Here is a 22392-nt window from a genome sequence, read left to right as displayed (position 1 = left end):
TGTAGACATGACTCTCCCATCAACTTTTAGTTAATGACAATTTTTTCCCTGTGTAGTTTTAGCCAACGTCAGTTTTATTTTGTGATGGTTATTTCTACCAGTAATATTTTTTATGAAATCATTAGAAGTAGAATAGCTCTGTTTACTTTTTTGCTAGTTGATGAAGGAAGCGTGAGGAATTCCCTCCTTTAGATATTTTAATATTGCTCTATTTTCAGAATTCCTCACACACTTCACTTGCCACCTCATTCCCAACTGAGGCTTCATGTCCCATCAAGGACGCCTCCACTGGAGAATGCTCTGCCCCACCCTGCTCGCCACCATGCTGCTGGGTGCCCTGAGCGTTCTCACCACTGATGGCTCCTTGAAGATGTGTCCCATCTCGGGGAGAACAAGGGTGGGGCTGGTGCCACAGCTGTGTCGGAGTCTCAGACACAAGACACTGCAGCTGGGTGGGTGGCTGCTGAGAACTCAAATGCACAGCAGAGCAGAAAGCCGTCAAGACATCTGCCATCAGTGACCGTCAAGGGGCCGCAACACCATGCTTCCCAGCAGAGGACATGATTCTAGACGCCCAGACTCACTGCATCAGGGGCGCAGGGCATGAGAGCGGGCATGTTGCAGAAGCCCCAGTGACCGAGGCCAGCTTCATGTGAGCAGCGCAGCTCTAAAGCCCTGCTCCATTGGCTCAGACTCCAGCAGATAACCAGTCCTGCCTCAACTTGTGTCCTGGGCCACAGGTGCTGGGTTCTTCCGGTCCATCCTAGCTGTGCACCCGCTTGGACACAGCGTCAGCCCTTCAACTCTTAACAGTGGCTGTGGAAGGTGCCAGAACTTTTCTCCAGCCTCTTGGCTTTTTTTTGTCTAACAGCTGCAAAAATGATCACATTTATAGCCATGTCTTGCCGTCAACCTCCTTCAATCCCCTTTTTACATGTGGGTCTCATGGCCCTGAGTTGCGTGAGTTCTGGTAACCTCCGAGCCTCCGCAGTCCTGCTAGCACATTCTCTGGGGGATTCCCTCCCCTCCTTTTTCATCACCCACAGGGTGGATCCTTCCTCGAGTTGTGTGAGTTCTGGTAACCTCCGAGCCTCCGCAGTCCTGCTAGCACATTCTCTGGGGGATTCCCTCCCCTCCTTTTTCATCACCCACAGGGTGGATCCTTCCTCGGATGATGTTAAATCATTTCCCATAAACGCTCTAGAGCAGGGCTTCCTTCCTTCCTGGGAAGTCCAGGGGTGGGATGGATCAGTGGTCCCAAATCAGGTCTTCTGGTCTCTATTGCTCTCTTCACATCTTGGACCCACTCATTTTAAGAGGGAGCAAAATGGCCGCCAGGAGCCCACGATGCAGGTCCTGCTGCTCCCCCTACCCAGAGAGAGAGGCTCTTCTTGTGTGGAATGCCCCCTGGAGGATCCCCCACCCACCCTGAGCTGTCACTGTGTTGCTGGCTGCTGACCTCCGGGCAGGTGCTCCCCCACCACACCCTCCTCTGTGAGGTTCTCAGTCCCCCAGGGAACTGGTGCATCCACCGGCACCCCGGACTTGGGGTTTGCTTCTGGAACTGCACTTACTTCACCCTTTGCTCCACCGCAAGCTCTGTCCCTCTCTGTCTCTCCCCATTCTCCTGTTTTTTCCTGCTCTGTTTAAAATACAACAAATTACGTTTCACTCGCAGAAAATTTTGGACAGGAAAACAATACTATATATGTTTGCATATATGTATTATTATATACTATATATATATATATAAGCTCAGGTTATTTAAATGAAATTCACACTCTGAGAGCTGGTGTATTCGGCAGGGTGACCTGCAAAGGTAGCTTTGGGTTCTGACATCAATGCCAGAAGGAAGACTCAGCCACCTATGTCAGGGATTCTTGATTTGTTTTATAAAGCAGTAGAAGTCGTACAGAGCACAGAGCAGGTGAAAGTGCAGCTCAGGGACTTCACGGACCCGCCCCACCTCCAAGCCACCTCCTACTCTTGGGGCTTTGCAGGGTGCCAAGTCCGTGGGACTCAGAATCCATCTGGGAAGATGCATCAGCTGCCTGCGACTCACAGCCTGTCCCTGGCCTTAGGCCCGAGGGACCTTTCTCAGGAAGTGGCCCTGCTGGTGACTGGCATGGCACGTCCTGACAGGGGCGTGTGAGCCAGGCTGGCCTGTGGCATGGCATGCCTATTTCTTTAGACATTTGACTCCCCTCCAAGACCTGAGCCACTCACTTCCATCTTGGTGTGTCCAGGACCTCGTATGGGACCCGGCACTTGGAAGACCCTCAATCAATTGTTTGAAAAATAACTTGAAATTCAGTATCTTCAAACTTTTGAAAACTACGGGTGACACAGCCCATGGTCAAGGGCCCCAGGTGTCATGTGTGTGCTCCCTCATCCTCCCCAGGTTCTAGAGAGCAAGTCTGCGGGCGGAGGCTTCCCGCCACACCAGGCCGAGTTCCTTCTCCACTGTCCACGGAGCAGAAGGCTCTGTTCCATGGACGCTTCTCAAACCCTGGTGTGCACAGGCACCAGTGGGGTGCTCGTTACAACGCAGCTGCGGCTCGAGACGGTGGCCTGAGCTGCGGCGCTTCCATCAGCAAGCGCCCAGGTGGTCTGATCTGGTGATGCTGCCGCAGGGCCTGTCCTGCAGGTTGGTCTCAAGGATCTGGACACCCTCCACCTGAGTGGCCTTCTCACCTCACCTTTCAGGAAATGCAAGCTGTGCCCACGTGGGTCCTGGCTGCTGGGGGGCCTGTCTCTTGGGCTAATGTGGCCTGTGTTGAAGGGTCTCTGGCTGCACACTGAGTGGCCCCCTGCTGGGGAACTCAACAGCTGCAGGAGAAAGTGCATGCAAACTGACAGATTGTCTGTCCTCAAATAACAAAGACAAGTCAATGGGTCCGGCAGAAACCTCCTGCTGTCCTTGGTCCTTTATTGAAATAAGAATAATTTCCACATTTGTAGCCTACACAGCTGTCTGGAAATAGTACAGAGTTGGCTTTGCTGACACTACCTGCTAAAAGTGTGTCATCTCAGCTTTCAAGGTGTCTAGTCCCCAGACACGCAGCTAAGACAAGAGCAGGGGGGCCCTAGGCCCCACGTCTCAGAAGCTGGGGACCCTCCTGGCACAGGAAGGTGGAGGGCGACCCCACATCAGCGATGGGCTTCCCAGGCTCTGTGATGTGCACATTATCCTTCGTTAAAAATCGCTGAGGAAGCTGAATTCCAAGTGCTCTTTCTGCCCTGTCTCCACTTCAAAGGGCTGTGTGATATCTTCATTAAAATTAATAAGAATTACCTGCCTGCTGCGAGCTGCTCCCGCTCCTTGTGCGTGTCTAGAGGACAAATGTGCGCTCGCACACTCATTAGTGGAGCGGGAATGGGGAAGGGGCCTTCCATCAGCTCACAGCTCTCTGGGTGCCTCCCCCAGAAGCTGCTGAGACTTAAAGGGACAGGATCTAAGTGTGTCTACTGCATTGCCAATCATCTCACACGACCCAGGGAGGCAGATTTGTTTGCTTTTTGCAAAATCTTCTTGTCCTTGGGAGGCACAGGAAGACCTTCTTGGCAGAGGAAGAAGGCAGTAGAGCTCTTCTTCTCGTCTGCTCACCCTCGAGAACCTCTGCATTTGTAACCACACGTTGGAACCTCTGGGTTTTCTGCCCAAGGGCTAATTTCCAAGAAATGTCTGCAAGTTAAAACCACCCCAGATTGCTATAAAGGAGAGGACGTGTTGGCAGTTTCATGGGACTTTAATGGCTCTCACCTTTTTCTTCTCCAACACACCCCAAAGACAGAATATTCCTATTAGAAACACCTCACACCAGCGATAGTTCTCAGTGTGCGTGGGGGCTGTGGTGGAGAGTGAGTGTGCCAGAGGAGGAGGCTCCTCCCAGGGTGCTCTGGCAGCCTAGGTTTACACCCAGCTCGTGCATACCAGCTTGACAACTTCGAGTGGTGTAAGAATAAAGGTATGCTTGTGCGTGTGTGTGTATGGTGTGTATGTTTTATGTATTTGTGTATGTGTGTTTGAATAGGTGCATGTGTATGTATGTATGTTAGCATGCCTGTGTGCACACATAGGGCGTGTATATATGTATGTTAGCATGCATGTGTGCATGTGGCTGTATAGTGTGTATTGTGTGCGCATGTGTATGTATGTATGTTTGCATGCCTGTGTGCACACATAGGGCGTGCATATATGTATGTTAGCATGCATGTGTGTATGTGGCTGTATAGTGTGTATTGTGTGCACATGTATATGTATGTATGTTTGCATGCCTGTGTGCACACATAGGGCGTATATATATGTATGTTAGCATGCATGTGTGCATGCGGCTGTATAGTGTGTATTGTGTGCGCATGTGTATGTATGTATGTTTGCATGCCTGTGTGCACACATAGGGCGTGCATATATGTATGTTAGCATGCATGTGTGTATGTGGCTGTATAGTGTGTATTGTGTGCGCATGTATATGTATGTATTTTGCATGCCTGTGTGCACACATAGGGCGTGCATATATGTATGTTAGCATGCATGTGTGTATGTGGCTGTATAGTGTGTATTGTGTGCACATGCGTATGTATGTGTGTATGCACGCACATGTATACACATGTGTGCACATTGCCCAGCACCAGCAAATGGTGTCTGTTCTCACTCCGCCTGATCAAAGCAGGTCCACGAAGGGGTGGGAGCTGTGCACGGAGAGGCACTGGCCCCCCCAGCTGTGGCATCTCCACACACCCCCAGGCCTAGCTGTTCCCAGTGCCCGGCCCTTCCCTGCAAAGACCCTCCTGTGAGTCCCTCAGGGTGTGTTACATGACCAGGTCCTCTCACGTCAGAGGGCCTGCAGAGTAGGCCTCAGGGAGGAGGCCGTGGTTTAGGGCAGAAGGACGGAGCAGGGACAAGCGAGGTGGGGGCCTGGCAGCCATCCTGATCCCCCCTGATCCAGTGCCCCAGGCCACAGCCGACCAAGGAGAGCGGGCTCCTCAGAGGCTCTGGTGAGGCTCTCCGCCCTTGCTGGCATCTCAGCGTCCCAGTGCCTGCCTTCTGGGCTCTGAGGGAGACCTTGTTTGTCTTCTCTCGAGCCCGCTGCGTGCCTTCAGCCCCGGGTCTCTGAAACGCAGCCTTCCAGTTGTGGCTGGGTCTGTGGAGAACTGCTCTGGCGTCAGGAAGACCAGGCCACTGCCCCACAGCCCAGGCTCAGGGTCTGGAGCCCTGGACTTGGAGGCAGGTGACCTCAGTCTGAATGAAGCCTACATCATTGTATGGTCAGTGACCCGAGCCGCTGAACACCACTGTGATGTCATTTTACAGATGAAGAAACTGAGGCTCAGAGAGGATCGTAACTTGTCCAGGTTTTCATGGTGGAGGATCAGGATCCAGGACTACTTTGCCTGATTGCATAGTCTGTGCTCTGCGTCATTGGACAGTGATTGCTTTTACTAGCTCGCTGCGTGACCAGCGATGAGTGGCTTCACCTCTCTGAATTCCAGCTGCTCTTCTGGGGCAGAGGGAAAGTGCATTAGTCAGCTGGGGCTGCGTAACAAATACCACAGACATTTATTCTCTCACAGTCTGGAGGCTGGAGGGCCAAGCTCCAGGGGCTGGCACGGTGGTTTCTCCTGAGACAGCTCTTCCTGGCTTGCAGACAGCTACTTTCTCACTGTGTCCTCTTGTCTGTGTGTGTCTCCCCAGCACCTCTTTCTCTGCTTATAAGGACACCAGACGTATGGGATCAGGTCCCCACCCCTAAGACCCCATTTAACCTCAATTACCCCTTAAAGGCCCCATCTCCAAATATGGTCACAGTGGGGGCTGGGACTTCAATACATGAATTTAGGGGACACAATTCAGCCCATAACAGCTGGTAATGACAATCATACTGTGAGGCTGAAACCCATTGATACATGTGAACGTGTTTTCCTGGCACCCCGTGTACCCAGGAGTATTCTTATTTCTCTCTGAAAGATGGAAAAACAAGCAGAACTGCCCAGGATCGCCAGCACCGCCTGGGTAACTCTAGTTTGCACCTGGAGCCCACAAGGGGTGGGTTGCGGTGGAGCCTCAACCAGCATCAAGGAGGGCTGTTCCCACGGTCTGGGCCCATCCTACGCCAGCTTTGGGGCCCTTGAGAGTCACCTGGGGACATGTTAAAATGCGAATTAACATGTTAAGTGCTCCATCTGGGGCGGGGCCTGAGCCTCTGCATGTCTGTGCAGCTCCAGTGCGGTCGTGTTGCTGGGCTGCAGACCCCCCTTGACGAAGCAGCTCCTCAGCCCTGACAGTTTCTGTGTCCGACTCACAGTCACTAACAGCTGACACTTACGTCCCCCTGCCACCTGCCAGACGCTGTTCCCGATGTTGCTTGTGCTTCCCAGAACCCCCAAAAAGAGGGCACCGTGGTCACTATTATTATCCCCATTTCATAGGTCAGGAAACAAGCACAGAGAGCACACAGCTGAATGACAGAGGGAGGACTGAGCCAGGCTCCAGGCCCCGCTCTAAGCACCGTGCAGACAGCTCCTTGCTTGGGGTGGGCGAGCAGAGCTGAGTCCTGGAGGCACAGCAAATCCAGAGAGTAGGAGGCGGTGTGATGCTGTCTTGTGCAAGTCTTTATTATAGGACACCATTTTGCAGATGAGGAAACTGAGGCACAGAGAGATTCAGCCTCGGAGGGCAGAGCTGGGCACAGACCTGGGGCTGCCTTGCTCCCACCCCAGCCTTGATCTGCACACACGGCCTTTCTGCTCCTCCAGGCTTCTCCCATTCCACACCTCAGGTCTCAGGCGTGGCTCCTGTGCCAGTGACATCAGCATCACCCGGGAACTTGCTGGAAATGCTCCACCCCAGACCTGCAGAGTCCACTCTGGGATGGAAGCAGTCATCGGTGTTAACAAGCCCCAGGGACTCAGCCCAGGTCTCGAACGCTGCCCTCGGTTACTCAGCTGGCGCATTTGCTCCTCCCTTGGGCTTGGGCTCAGTGACTGCCTCCTCGAGCTGAGCCGCTGGGTATCTCACCTGGCTTCCGATTTTCTGCATTCATGCCCGGTTTCTCAGAGCCCCCTGTGGCAGAGTCCTTCTTCTCCAAGGGCAGGAGCTGGGCTCAGTACCGCTGGGGGCAGGCGCCACGTCTCCCCAACAACCTTGAATTAACATTAACGTTCGGCTGTGCAATTCAGAGATGGGCCGAAATCCAAATGCTGGCAAATCGTCCTCAGGTGATGAGTTATTTACAACAACAGGATATGTGCTAGACTTTTCCTGCATCCTTCAGCTGATGAGACGAACCGATAATTAATTATCTGTGAAGGTGGGAAAGCCTGTGTGGGGGAAGCTCTTTGCCAAGGACGTGTTTGATCACAGGTGTCTCCCCTCCAGGGCTCTCCAGGACCCTCTCGCCCCTTCTCCGGCTCTGCCCCGGGCTGGCAGGAGCTGTGTGGGGGAGCGGAGGGCAGGTCTTGCTAGAGCTCCTCTCTGCAGGCTCTCAGGGAGTTAACCCTGAAACTCCCTTCCCGCCTTTCCTCGTCTTACAGCTTCTCTGTGGTGTTCATGCAGTTGGCCCGCTCCTCACTGAAAGCTTGGCCTCAGTGCCTATGCTCTCACCTTGTTCCTCTCCTCCCACCACTCCCCTCAGACCCCTGAGCGCTCCTTCCTTCAATGCCTGTGCCCCTCTGGTCCCACTGGGGCCTGCTCTTCCCGCTGCCCGCCTTCTCTCTTCTCTCATCGCCATCGACACGCTGATGCCCCCCAGTCTCAAGCCCCCTCCCACACCCAGTCTCCACCGGCCTTCTGGACCTCTGCCCTCTCATGACCCTGGGCATTTCAGCCTCAGTGTGTCTCCAGTGGGCCTCATCTTCCTGTTGCTGCTTCCTCCTGCCTTCCCAGGCCCGGGGAGTGCCACACCCCGACCCCCCGGATGCCCAGGCCAGAAGCTTGGGCACCATCATCCCCTTTGTCCTCACCCCTCACATGGATCGTTTTCACAAGGTTTTGTCAATTCTGCCTCCCAACTATTCCTCAAATCTGGACATTTCTTCCATCCTCCTGGACACCACTTCACTGTAGCCCCCTTTGTTCTCCCCTGACTGGCCTATCTTTGCCCCCTTCTAATCCCTCTATGAGTGTAACTGGATGCGTTTAAACTTGAATCTGATCTTGTGACCGTGTTCTTCTTATCTCCCCACCGCGCGGTGTATGCGCCGCACCCTCTCGGATGCCTCCTTGAGCTCCCTAGTTGGGTTCAGGGCCCTCGCCTGGGCTCCCTTAGAGCCCTTTGCCCCTCCTGTAACAATACTTCTACTCATGTTACAACCGTCTGCTCGTCTCCCCACAGACTCTCACCCTGTCACTCTTGCGTCCCCAGCGTGCAGCCCGCAGTATCTGTGGCGAGAATCCCTTCCTTCCCAGCTGGACGGGTCCTTGTTCTGGGCGAACCGTTGAGCCGTCTGAGCCCCACCTGTGCGATGGGTCCCTCTATGACCTGGAGAGGGAACGCACGGGCGCGTGAAGAAACTTGTGAACAGACACCTCCTTTTTATGCAAATGGAGGCATTTCTGTGGGGGTGTGTTTCTGTTTTAGCTGTAGCTAACCCCTTAGCCTGCGTCTGTCCTCTGATCTCTATCCATTCTGAGTTCAGGGACTGTCACAAAACCAGGAGTTCCTGGCAGGGACATCCTCAGTTTTAAGGAGTGAGGTGGTGTCCCAGCAGGACCAGTACTGTCTGTAGGCAGCACTGAGTCCTTCCGACCACCCTTCTCTGGCAGAGCTGCTTACACTGAATTTCATTTAGTTTCTACAACAATGCGGGTTATAAATGATCATAAAATCACAATCACACATGGACTTGTCCACGAAAAAAATGATAAAATTAAATCTGATTGTCGTCCTCTTTTTCCAAGTTTTCGCAGTGTCTTGGTTTGTGTTCGCTGGCTTGGCTTGTGGTCTGCAGTGATCCCCAGCAGGCAGGCAGGGGCGGCTGCCAAGGGTTTAAGATCGCTCTGTGGGAGGAAAACAGCATTGAGAACATTCTCTCTATGACTTGGTTTGCTCTGGAAATGGGTGAAGACGGCTGATCTTCGTCTTAGTTGGGGCATCAGAGCAGACAGCCCTGTGGGATCCCGGCGTGGGAACCAGCCACAGTGCCATCTTGTTGTGATGAGGGACAGTGGCAGGGGTGGGGGCAGGGCAGGGCTGGTGCCCTGCCAAGTGAGCTGACAGACGTCGGTGGGCCAGGGGGAGCCAGGTGTTCCTCCGTGGGGTGGGTGGCACAATGAGGCATGGAATGAAGCCTTCCTGGGCCTGGCTGCTGCTTCCTTCTCTTCCTTCTCCTCCAGCTTCGTGTTTGAAAGAGGCGTGAGCTGCCTGATAGACTCCCGCCTCTCCTTGGAGGGTGCTTCTTCGAGGGCGGCTCTGCCGCCGGCCCACACAGCCTGCCGCGGGCACGGGTGGCCTTGTTCCTGAGATGCCGTTATGCCTGTGTTACAGGAGGTGGCTCCTTATTTGGTTTGGGGGGCAGGAATCAGAGCTGGGAAGCACCATCTTGCTGGGATGGAGGAAAGACAATCTCTCCTTCTCTGTAATGGCAGAGTGGAGGGGCCCTTGGTTGAGTTCAGGACTGACAGAGGTACCATTTGGCCTCCTCTGTTCTGTACTGTGTGTCTTTTAGGGGAAGTGTGTGTTCCTTTGGAAAAGATATCAACAAGTGACTGGTATCAATCATATACATGACCTTGAAGAGATTAAGATAAGACCTATAATTTTTTAATCTCCTCTTAGGGGTGTGTGTGTGGTGTTAAATGGGAGGTATACTGGATTACATGTCCATCAACCAATGTGATCTTATTGTTCTCTACAGGAGATGTCGGTGACAAAGGACAGAAAGGCAGTGTGGGTCGCCATGGAAAAATTGGTCCCATTGGTTCGAAAGGTATTTCCGATGCACTTCTTGCCTCATGGTCCCTTGCAGGCCCTCAGCACCCGGGCCCTCTGAGAATGATCACAGACTGAACGGTCTCCCCTGGGGGTCTTGTTTATTTTTTGTGCTTTATACATGATAAAGTCTGTCCTGGTGTGTGCATTTGGGGAGGGGTCAGAGTTAACTGATGGCTTTGTGCCCACCAGGGCAGGACAAGTACTTCCCAGTCTGCAGGACTCACGTGCCGCCCCGAGGGGAGAATCAGGAGCCGGTGCGCCTGGGCAAGACTGACTTTCCATCTGCCACTTCCTTAACCAGTTTAATAAAACCACTAGAGCCCCATTTGAGTAACAAAAGGACAGTGCTCCAGAAACACTGTCTACCCACCTCTGGCTTTCGTGTCTTAGACTTTCTGAGACCATGGGGCCGTTCTCAGTGAGAGCGAGGAACAGGAGGGCAGCAGCGGTGCTAGTGACAACACGCCTGCGGTTTCCAAATGGTGTCCATCTTGTGACCTCGTCTGACTCGCACAAGCCTGGAGGGGGGCAGATCAGAAGACTGAGGCCCTGGGCAGTTAAGGCTCGGCTCAGAATTGCGCAGCTCTCCCACCCTCCATCCTCACTCCGGCAGCAAACGTTTTCTGAGCCCTGGATGATCCCTTAGCCATGCTGGGCTCCGGAGGGCACAGCCGGGGGAAGAGTCAAGGAGCCCCAGTCCGTGAGCTCTCAGTGAGTGGTCCCTTGGAGGTCTCCCAATAGGTCCTGCCCTGGGTGCTAGAAATGAGGAGATCGGGACCGGGAAGGCCAGTGTTGGTGCAAAGCCGCCGAGAAGCGCAGGTGAGGGGGGATCTGCCTTGTGGTCTGCCCAATGCTGGAGCCTCATTAACCTGCCTCGGGGTTTGAGCTGTGATTGGGTTCAAGTGGTTTGTTCTGATTGGTTGCCACAGACCTCCCCGAAGCCCAGCTCATCCCTCACAGGAGGGGGCCTGGCCAGGAGTGTAATGGAGAGTGCGGCCAGCTCAGCTGAGCTGCTTGCTCCTCCTGGCAAAGCTGTAGGCGGCACGTGCCCCAGGGATGGCCGACTCACTAACGAGCACAGATACGCAAGGTGTAAAGGGGGATACGGATGCTTTGCAGAACTTTAAAAACATTGTGGCAAAATATTTGTAACATAATATTTGCCGCTTTAACTATTTTAAGTGTATAACTCAGTGATATTAAGTACATTTGCCATATTGTACAGTTATCACCGCTATCTGCTTCCAAAACGTCTTCATCATCCCAAAGAGAAAGCCTAGACTCATGAAGCAATGACTCCCCATCCCCTCCCTCCAGCCCTGAGAAACCGCTACTCTGCTTTCTGTCTCTATGAATTTGCCTATTCTAGGTATTTCAGCTAAATGGAATCATACCAGATTTGTCTTTTCGTGTCTGACTTATGTCACCTAGTATACTATTTTCAAGGTTCATCTGTGTCGTAGCATATGTCAGAATTTCCTTCCTTTTTAAGGCTAAATAATACTCTATTGCATCGATGGAGCACATTTTATTTATCCATGCATCTGTTGGTGGACATTTGGGTTGTGCCCACCTTTTAGCTATTGTGAAGAATGCAATGGATATTGGCGTATGAATAGGGATGTGTTTGCTTTTAATGTACAGCATGTGCTCTGGATAAATGTCATGTCTCACCAAGGGAAAGCGTGCTAGAAAGACCCTTATTCAGCTTATCTTACTTGATTTGCTTCATCTTTGAGATTTCCATCCCAGGTCCTGGTCAAGTTGACCTTTCAGTGGTTTTCAAACCCCTGACGCTGATAAAAGACCACAAAGGCATCAGTTGGAAGGAGCCTGCCAAGTGTGCTCCCTCCCCAGGGAAATGGACTATGCATCTACATAGACAGAAGAGTCGCTGCCCCCTCACTGTCCCATGCCAGCTGAGACACTCGGGTTCTCTCAGGGAGAAGGAAGACAATGCTTGAGGACATTCCTGTGACTTTAATATAACTATTCACGTTCTAATTTTAGAATAGCTAGAAAGCTTAGTTGCAGGATTTCATTCAACCCCCTTGTTTTAGAAGTTGGCAGACATGGAGGGCAGTGTCCTGTCTCAGAGGAGATGGAGCCCAGGTCTCCCGGCGGCTGAACCCTCCTAGGACGCCATGTGCCTCTCAGAGAGGGGTCAGGAGGACTCCGACCTCAGCAAGTACTGAGGGTACTCTTTACTCTGTCCGGACTAGATGGTCGCTAAGGTCCACTCCGGCTCCACGATCACATGTTCCATCTGAAATTTCCTGCTGTAATGAGGGACGGGGATAGAAGTGGCATCAGATTTAGCTGCTACTTACTCATGGTGTTAAGGATTCATGACATGATACCTGCAAAGTGTTCCATGAAACATCTGGGATTTTCCAGAATTGGTTTAAAGAATGATCGTCTGATAATCTCTAAAATCCCACGGTATGTATATGTTCCACATCACATAAATAGAGCCTGAAGAATTAATTATCTATAGATCGTCACTCCCAAGTTCACAGCAAAAAGAGGGTCTGGGAGAAATCTCTGGGCATTGCACACAAGAAAGAGCATTGCTGACCTTGACTCTTTTGAACTCGTGAACCACGTCCCAACTCTGCTTGGTGACTCTGACCTCAGTTTTCTCTTTCAGGTGAAAAAGGAGATTCTGGTGACATTGGACCCCCGGGCCCTAATGGAGAACCAGGTATGGCATAAAGGGTCCAGGGATTTTTAGAACACAAACTAAAAAAGTGTCAATTGTGACATAAAACTGCACTAGGCTGGAAAACGAGCACATGTAAGTGCCGTGCGCTCTCCTGCCTGTCACACCCTCTTGTAGACGATGTCAGTGTCCGTCCCCTTCTGCCTGAGGATTTTCACGTCCTTCCTAGGACTGTAGCCTGCTTTCCAACTACAGATGATCATGCCTCGTACGCAGTTCGGCTCAGATATTCCCGTGCTAGAGCTCGCTGTTCTCGTTTCTGAATACCTCTCTGGCGCCACAGGATCTGCCCCTTCCTCTGACCACCAAACCGCTCAGAACAGTCATCCTTGCAGCCCACTCCCTATTCCCTCCGCTGAGGCTCCCCCCAGAGGTCCCCAGGGACCCAGTCCGGCTCATGGACTTAGCCCACTTCCCTGCTGACCATCCCTGCCCAGTGTCCTTGAGACCTGGCCACAGGCAACCTCCCCGTCCTCTCTGCCTGCTCTCCCATTGCCACCACTGCTTCCTCTCTTCTTTGCAGAGCTGCCTGCCACCCTCTCCTCTTTCTGCACGTGGCCGTCACCTCCATGGTGGCCCTCACAGTGCAGTCCCACCGGTCCACTTGCCTGCATGCCTCTCCTCTCGTCCTGCTGCCCGCACCTTCCCTCAACCCCTCTCTCTTCAGGGGACGCATTTCCCATGTGGCTACGTAGGCCGGCCATCCTCCAACAGCCTCTCCTTCCCCAAACGCGGTGTCGCCCGCCAGACTGTACTGCACGGCTGTCCCTTTTCTTATTCCTGCTGCCACCACCTCATTCAGGCTCTCCTGACTTCTGGCTGGATGACTGAAATGCCAGTCTAACTGGTCTGTACTTTCCAGTCTTCTTTCCCACGAAATGTTGACCACGAAAGACGCTTAACAGATACTGGATTTAGAAGGAAGACCCGGTGTTTGAATAACTAGAATATTCTCCCAGTTAGACCCCAACCCTCTTTTCTGCCTCCAATGGATATGCTCGCCAGTCAGGACCCACAAGGAAAACCAGTGGAACCCAGTGTGGTTCCCAGTGGTGGGGTGGTGACTGTCCCTTCCAGACTGATGTGTCTGTGGGGACGTCCTGGTATCCACTTGCTGAGTCAGCCTGTCTTTCTCCCCCTCCCACATATCGTATCTTCACTGGATCTCACAGGGACAGTGCCATTCGGAAAGTGGTCTCTGCGACAGGTTTGACTCTCAGAAACCAGGGGAAAAGAGGCATTAGATTTCAGAATAAAAAGCCCTTGTTTAAAAAGCTCCCACACCACCGCAGAGACCAAGGGGGGGAATGGCGGCCTGAGGAACGGCTTTGCCCCTATGAGTTCAGTCCCTGGAGGTGACAGCAGCCTGCTCTCGCGGCCACGTCCCAACACTCAGCACATCTGAGTGGGGAGAAGAGGACCCGGCAGCACGTGAGAGGTGTGACGGGGAGCACATCCCTTGGATGGGCCTGTACTGCGAGATGAGGGGGCCAGTCAGGCCTCCACAGCTCAGACACTTGCAAAGGAAGACGAGGACACGAATGCTGGCTTCTCTCTGGAGAGATCACTGCAGAAAGCCTCAGTGCCTCACACCTCAGTGAACTGGAAGACAACATTGATCTTTGATAAAACTTCCATTAAGAAAACCCAGACCCAAGCCCAACAAATGTTGTTTCAAATGCCCACATGTGCAAAGGACCTTTGTGTGTGGGAAGTGGGGGGTGGGGGGGGGGGTGGGGGGACGTGTTTTGGACTCTAAGAGATGGAGGATGGCTGAGATTTTGGAAGATGGGTTCAAACTTCCAACAGACATGTTCAGACTGGAAGGCTGGGCTGAAGGTGGGAATTTGGCAGGAAAAGATGACAGGTCCGCAGGCAGGCTCACAGCAGTCAAAGGACAGGGCCTGGGAGCTGGGCAGACACTGCTCCTGTTCTGGTGGAGAGGGTGCAAGCCAGCAAGGCCTGGATGGACCCCCCGCACCTGTGAAGGCCCAGCGAGGTTCCGAGGAGGCTCTTGACAAAGTGGAGCTCTTCACAGGAGGAAGACTAGGGTCCTCACCAAGGGGCCGGGAGAAACTGCCTCATCTGAGGACGGCTGGCAACGCTGGGATAAAATTCAGCTTATCAGGCAGCCGGTAGGACCTGTTGAGGGGCCACGTGTCCTGGACCCTCTGCCCCAGAGGGATCAGTTTTTTCCAGGGGTTTCTGGTCTAGCCAGAGGGGCACAAACGTGAGATTCTGGAGCTAGACTCACCCAGATGTCTGGGACTCGCTGGCCCTGTGATGTTGGCCACGGTGACCAGCATTTTACGGGCCTCAACGTCCTCACCGTCAGACAGGGAAGACTCCAGTACGCAGTCATCAGCCCCCTCCTGTCATCATTTAAATACAGTCACGTTTTTCCTACTTTCAAACAAAACAGGATTTGGAAACCCGCCCTGACGCCTGGCCCCTCTAGGGGCGCCACACCGGGACCTCGGGCGCGCAGGCTTTATTCGGGACTTTCACATCCTGCCCCCCCGTTTCTGCCCCAACGCCCCCCGACACTGCGCCTGCGGAGAAGTCCCGGCCGCTGTGCGGTTGCCTGGAGGGGCTCTCTCAGGCCTCCCCCACCTCACCCTTCCCAGCCCCGCCCCTACCCCCGCGCATGCCCACAAAGCGCAAATCTACACCCCCGACCGACGTCGACTCCGATTCTCCGGGGTCGGTGTAGCGCTCCTGTTCCCAGCCCAGCTCCGGCTCCGCGATCGCAGCGCCTCCCGCTGAGTCACTCTCGTCCCTGGGCGCCTCCTGCAGCGCTTTCTTCCCGTTCACCCGCATAGTCAAACAATTACGCTCGAATTTGTCCTCTTGGTTTTCCCCACCACTTTTCTCAAATGTTTCGTCTTCTCCCCATCTTCACTGTCCCCCCTGAGCCAAGCCAGCACAATGCTCTCTCGGCTGCTGTCATACCCCTCCGCTGTACCCTCTGGTTCCTCTCGGGGCCCTGCGCCCCCAGTTCTTTCTTCTGTGGCAACCAGGGCGATGTCTTAAAACATAAGTCGGATCTTGGCTCTGCCTGTTAAAATCCTTCCACTGGGCTTCTCCTTGCCTTTAGGATAAAACCCGACATCTCCATCATGGCCTCGAAGGCCTGCGTGGTCTCTGTGGAAATAACCTTTATACTCGGGGGAGGGGCGCTTAGTTTTTTTCTGAGCCCAACCCCTTGATTGATCTTCAATCTGTAATCACCGGCTCTCCGCAGGCATCCCGTGTGAGTGCAGCCAGCTCCGGAAGGCCATTGGGGAGATGGATAACCAGGTCACCCAACTGACAACTGAGTTAAAATTCATAAAAAATGGTATGTCCTTCTCGATGCTTCCCCGCTCCCTGGCCCCCGCCCCCTGAGCCGCAGACATGGAGCTCTCTGCGCTGCCACCCGCCTGCTGTCTGTGTCTGTTTTGTGTGTGTGGCGTGCACTGAGTTTGTTTATAGAAATGCAAGTGCTCACTTTTCAGCACTGCCCTCCCCCGCAGCTGTTGCCGGCGTGCGAGAGACAGAGAATAAGATCTACCTGCTGGTGAAGGAGGAGAAGAGGTACGTGGATGCCCAGCTGTCCTGCCAAGGGCGAGGAGGCACGCTGAGCATGCCCAAGGACGAGACCGCCAACGGCCTGATGGCCGCCTACATCGCGCAGGCTGGCCTCGCCCGCGTCTTCATCGGGATCAACGACCTGGAGAGGGAGGGCACCTTCGTTTACTCCGACCGCTCCCCGATGCAGACCTTTAACAAGTGGCGCAGTGGCGAGCCCAACAACGCCTACGACGAGGAGGACTGCGTGGAGATGGTGGCCTCGGGGGGCTGGAACGACGTGGCCTGCCACATCACCATGCACTTCATGTGCGAGTTCGACAAGGAGCACGTGTGAGCGGGCAGCCGGCCTCCTGAACCTTCGCTTTTTGCAGCGTTGTTAGCAGGTCCGCTCCACGCCGGCGGCGGCTGGCGAGCTGTAGTCAGGAGAGCTCTTCCCGACAGCATCGTCCCCTCGAGAAGCCCAGAGCCTCCTTAAGTAAAAGGCTGTTTTTTTCTGAACCTTAGAGAGTGGTGTATGCTAAGGAGAAAAAAAGCGTTTCTTGGGTGTTATTTCTGAGGAAGCAAAGTTTATTACTTGTATTTTAGCCAAAATTACATAAATTTTCATTCTTTAATTATTACTCAGAATTGCTCTTGCCTTTGTCCAAACTATAAAATAAAATCTTTGAACATTACGATAGTTAAGTACAAACAATGGTAGCGGGATCTTAAATTACTGTCTTCCTTTTAATTTCTATATGGAATAGAACCCACGTAACTTTGACCAATGTTTCTGTAAATTGTGTTAAAATATACATTCCTTTTCACTATTGTCCCAGTAGAAATAATTTTGCTTTGCTGCAAACCCAGATTTCAGGAAAAAGAAAAATAAATTCTCCAAACTTGACAGCTGAATGTGTGGTTTTGTTGGGTTCTCTTCATTTCTTCAGTAGCTGTAGTGGTTGCCTATTGCTGTATCCTGAATTACCCCAAAACTTAGTGGGGTACAACACAAATATGACCATCTCACAGTTCCTGTGGCCCAGGACTTTCCCCAGGGCTTAGCGGGGCCTCTGCTGCACGAGCTGCAGTCAGCCATGTGGCTGTGGGCAGGATTCAGTCCTCATGGGCTGTCGGACTGACAGCCTCAGTGCCCAGCCACGTGGACCTCTCTGTGGGCAGCTCCCCACATGACCCCTGGCTGTGTCAGAGTGGCAAAGAGGAGCCAGAGCGAGAGAGCAAGCACGACAGTTCCAGTCTTTTGTAACCTGGTCTGGGAAGTGACGTCCATCCCCATGGTCACCATGTTCTCTTTGTTAGCAGCCAGTCCCCAGGTCCAGCCTGCACGCTCAGGGAGGGGACTTCCTGAGAGGGGAGCACCGGGAGGCGGGATCCCTGGGGACATCCGGGAGCTGCTGCCATAGTCACCATAGTTCTTTTCCTTTTTGTACATCAGAATCTCCAGTAAAAAAAACAATAGACGTCTTCATTTTTCAAAGAAAACACAAACGTGCACATACAAAGGAAAACTAGTGGGGACTGTGGGGAGATGGTTCTCCAGGGGCCTCCCCTGTTCCTGGGGGTCTTTCGAGGGAGGCTTGACTGCCTGCTGTTCCAGACCATCCTCCAAGGGTGTTTGTATGGCGGACTGCCTGGGAACACCAGACGGTGTCTCCTCCCCCGGCCCCCGCAGAAAAGGGCGGATCTGCCGAGAGCTTCTAGGTCCCTGGGCAGGCATGGTGACTGTCCAGCATAATAAAGATGCTGTCTCCCTTCAGAGGGCAGGGCTGCATGCGGCCCGCCCACTGGAGAAGGCTGGGCTTCCCTGAGCTCAGGGGCCTGTCCTGTAACTGACCCACTGCAGGTGTTAATGGGTCCTCTCCACGTGCTCTGCAGGGGCTGGAGCTCAGCACATGGGTGAGTGCTGACCCTCTGGCTGCGCTGTTACAGTAGGTAGCAGAGGGCTTAAAGCAGCAGAGTTCCGCTCCAGATTCCTGCTGGAGCCCCCACAGCCACCTCCGGGGATGGGAGGTGTGGGGGCAGGAAGATTGGCGTCACGGGCCTGTGGGGCAGCCTGGCATTCCCTATCCATTGCCCAATGGTCATCTGGCAATGAGCTCGCCTAGGTGCCCCACCTCTCATAGGATGGGTGCCTCCCTTGTGCCCAGGGGCAGATCCAGTCCATGAGGGCCCAAGGCTTATGGGATGTAGGGGCCTGTTCCAGAAAACGGAGGCAGCATGGTGACCGTAGTACGGCCGGGGGGGCCGGGGAGGAGCCTGAGCTCCAACAGCCTCGCGGTCATCGCCTCTGCCTGTACAATGGCTTTCGCTCACCCAGAATGGAGTGACCGTGGCTTTATTCTGGGCAGGTCAGAAGTGAGTTCTCCCTGCTTATGTGCTCACTGTGCGCCTCTCTGGGTCTCACTTCCTCATGTGTAGGTGAGGAGGTCACATGGAAACACCTCTGTGCTCTGGTATTGCTTTCAAATCTCAGGTGAAATTGGAGGGAGACCAGCTGATCCACATCCCCTCCTGTCGCTCCCTTCGCTTAGCTTTGCTCCCAGGGATCTGTGTTAACAGTCACAGGGGAACGGCACTCAGGCCTTTGCTCGTACCCGGGTCACATGCCTCTATAGGATTATCATCGTTGTGAAGCAAACTCGATCGGATGTAAGCAACTGGGCCTGAAGACAGAACCGTTGCCCCTAATTTAACTCCCCCAGCTTTCGGGAAGGGGCCTATCGTGTGGACTGCAGGAGCTGCTTTGCAGAGTAGGGGGAGGCGGCCTGGCTGAGGCGAGAGCCGGGGCTTATTAGGAGCTGCAGTGAGCCGTGGCCAAAGAGCTGGTGTCCGTATTTTTTCAGAGCCCTCCGTGAAGCGTGGGCTGAGATGGATGAGCACAGAGACACAGCCTGCGGCAACCCGGCAGGTGACTGCAAATCTGCATGTCCACACTGCCATCCAGTGGTGAGAGGGGACGGAGGTCCCCAACAAAACCACATGGAGTTTGCAGTGCTGTGGAGGATTCCGAGGCCAGCTAAGCCGCCAGCTACACAGATGCTCCAGGGAATTCTTTTGGATGGTGTGTGTATGTGTCTGTGCGTGCGTGTGTATGTGTGTGTGAATGTGTGTGTGTGTGAGAAAGAGAGAGAGAGGAAGGGAGGGAGGGGGGGATCAGTTAGAGACCGAGGGGGCAGGGCTATGCGGAAAGAACAAACGGCAGCAGGGAGGGGACGAGGGACTCTGGCCCCCAGACCCAGTGGTGGCACCTCCTTCACAAACACTGGAGCACGCTCCATGTGATTTCTCATTTTCAGTCTGAGTGTGTCCCCAGGGTGGCAGCAGCCATCAAGACCCACAAACAAAAGACTCGTCAGGAAAAGGATTGACGGTTCTGACTGTCGGCAGAGAGATAAGCTCCAGGAAGGGGATGCCGTTCCTCATCTGGTCCACGTCCTTGCAGCACTGGGCACAGAGGCTGGGTGCAGGGGAGATCACGGGAGGGGCCTTCTTCAAGGGCAGGCTGAGCTCCTGACAGATGTCATGTGGCTCTCCATTGTTCTTGTCCCTGGGGCAGCCATTGTCTGGACGTCCCCCTCACCCAGACTTGAACAATGGCTCTCCCCGTCTCTCCATGTGGCTCAGCTACCTCTGGGGACAGGTTTGGACAGTACACCCACCTTGCTTCCTTGGGGCGGGGGGTGGCAGGTGAGGGCCGAGGGGCGATCATCAGGCATAACCCAATTCAATTCAGCAGATCTGAACCAAGGATAGAGGTGTTTCTTAGCTGTATCAAGAAAATCTATGTCTGGCTAATTTAAGTGGAAAGGGAATTTGTTGAAAGCTTTTTGGGAGTTCACAGGAATTTGGGAAAGACTGGAAAACCTCTTGGTGCTCTGTGGAAGGGAACAAAGCCTGTAAATCATGCTTCAGACGGGCCTGCTGCTGCTGTTGCCGCTGCTGCCACTGTTGCCGTGGAAGGTGGCGGTAGCTGCTGTCTCCCACCTCACTAGCTCCCCACTCAGAGACTGAGGGGTGGTTCTGGTTGGGTACCTAGGTCTCCAGGGCCATTTTGTGTGTCTGCACAGGTTGTGCACTGCACAAATCCAGAAGCACCACACATAGAACATACCACACGCGGTAGCTTTGTATGTGTCTGTGTCCTGGATGTAGAGGGGGCTGGGGCAGCACAGTTTGCAGTGTCTATGGTGGGAGGAAAACTCTGCTTCCCAAGTGTGGGGATATCCCAACATAGGCATCAGTTAGCTTTTGCTGTGTATCAAACCACCCCCAAACTTAGTGACTTTAAACAATAACCATTATTTACTCATTACCCGTGGTTCTAGGGGTCAGCAATTGGGCTGAGACCAGCTGGGTGCGGCTGGGCTCACACACGTCCCTGGGCAGCTGCTGACATGGCTGGCATGGCTGGTCCAGGACGCCTCGGCTGGAAGGCTCATTCTACAGCTGTCATTCTCATCCTCAGGTGACCAGCCTGAAGACGTTCACAAGGTGGCAGCTGGTTCCAGAAAGTGAGCTTGGGTTTGCACGAGGCCCCCTGAAGGCTAATCTCACAGCTGGAACAGCATGGCTTTGTTGCCTTCTATGGTCAGGTCAGTCATAAGGCGAGCCCAGACTCAAGGGGTTGGGGAATAAACCCCACCTTGTGATGGGAGAAGCTACAAAGTCTTGTGGTAAAGAGATGCGGAGGATCGTGGCCACAGGTGCCATCTGCCACACTCGGGAAGGAAGTTCACATGTGGCCAAAAATAAGGACAGATGTCCATCGTGACAGGATTCTGGGAGAGGGAGGGCATTCCAGGCGGTCGGTGTGGGAATCGGCAGGTGTAAACAGAAGGGAGAGTGCCTGCGTGGCCCGGCGAGCTGGCAGCTGAAGCATCCCTTGCCTCTCTCCCTGGAGGTGCAGCCAGCCCTGCGAGCTGGGGTAGGTCCTTTGGCTCAAAAATCTCACCAGGGCCTGGGAGGGGGTTGAGGCACAAGGTGGGTGTCGAAGATGGAAGTTTCTAGTCTTGCCCTTGTGCTCAGGTGGGGGTGGTGCTCCTGGTGACGAGGCTCAGCCCTGTCTGGGCATGCCTCTGCCGTTGGCCATGCTTGCAGTGCTGGGCCCGGCCTTTGCGACCTCAAGGGGCACCTCCCTTCCTTTCCTCCCACTGGCAATGATGGTGCTGAGGTAGCACTCTGATGACGTCCAGCCTATTGTCAGCACATCCTATTTCTCCTTTCCTGGCTCTCGCAACCTCTGGGCCACAGTTGTTCCAATTCCAACCCTTCCTCATCTTTCATCCCACATCAGACTTCCCTGCCTGTGTCAGCTGTCTGCTGCTGCATAACAAATTATCCCACAGTTCAGCAGCTCAAAACAATGCCCATATATCATCTTACACAGTGTCTGTGGCTGGAGAATCTGGGAGCAATTTAGCTGGTGGTTCTGGCCCAGGGCCCCTTGCAGGCCACAGTCAAGCTTCCACTGGGCTCTCAACTCAAGCCTCTGGTAAAGGATCTGCCGTTACACCGACTGCCATGGTCCTCGGCAGGATTCAGTTCCTCGTGGGCTGTTGGTCAGAGGCCATCCATGGTTCCGAATCTGGGAAGTGACATCCCACCACTTTTGCTGTACTCTCTTTGTTAGAAGGGGGCACTAGGATCCACTCACACACAGGGAGAAGGGGTTACACAAGATCAATGGCGTCTCTTAGAGTCTGCCTACCTCGTGCTTGGTACACACATCCCAGAAGAGTGTCTGTGAGGGTAGGTAACTTGAAGAAATTGGAACCTTACAAGACTATCACAGTAATGACAGCACGGGCCTAATCAAAGGAACAGGGTCCCAGAGACCACTGACCCCTCGCGGCCGGAAACAGAAGGAAAGTGACGGATGTCACCTCCTGTGCCTGGGACAGCGTGCTTTCGTTGGTGCACACGAAGCCTGCAGCCCGCTCTGGTGGGAGATCAGCCAGTGTCCTGCTGCCAGCAGAGCAGTGAGCTCCCACCTGCAGTAGGAAGAGCAGGCAGAAGCTTGTCCCTGAGGAGCCAGCCGTTTCGTTTCCCAGCGTCAGATCCATGCATAGGGAGGGGCGCCTTCTCCAGCTAGGGGTGGTGTGGCTCTCTGGATGAGCCCACCCAGTGTCGCCAACGCCTCCCATGAATGCAGGCTGCATCTCCTCT

At 53.8% G+C, this 22392-nt stretch overlaps 1 protein-coding gene across 4 annotated transcripts in view; it reads left to right on the top strand.

Annotated features, from left to right (window-relative positions):
• Positions 1-17113, top strand: part of COLEC11 (collectin subfamily member 11) — a 36943-nt gene extending 19830 nt beyond the window's left edge. For 2 of the 4 annotated variants that reach the window (XM_070571781.1, XM_070571779.1), the window contains 4 exons: positions 9856-9927; positions 12583-12636; positions 15899-15994; positions 16152-17113. In XM_070571781.1, the coding sequence (XP_070427882.1) occupies positions 9856-9927; positions 12583-12636; positions 15899-15994; positions 16152-16561 (632 nt within the window). In that variant the 3' untranslated portion in view covers positions 16562-17113. The remainder of the gene's footprint in view (positions 1-9855; positions 9928-12582; positions 12637-15898; positions 15995-16151) is intronic. The other 2 variants (XM_070571780.1, XM_070571783.1) reach the window with 1 other exon arrangement.
• The last annotated feature ends 5279 nt before the right edge of the window (positions 17114-22392 follow it).

This window comes from Equus przewalskii, chromosome 14 (genome assembly GCF_037783145.1).
Source record: "Equus przewalskii isolate Varuska chromosome 14, EquPr2, whole genome shotgun sequence".
Taxonomy (NCBI): domain Eukaryota; kingdom Metazoa; phylum Chordata; class Mammalia; order Perissodactyla; family Equidae; genus Equus; species Equus przewalskii.
The sequence above is the reverse complement of the archived record's forward strand: the minus strand, read 5'-3'. Positions and strand labels throughout refer to the sequence as shown.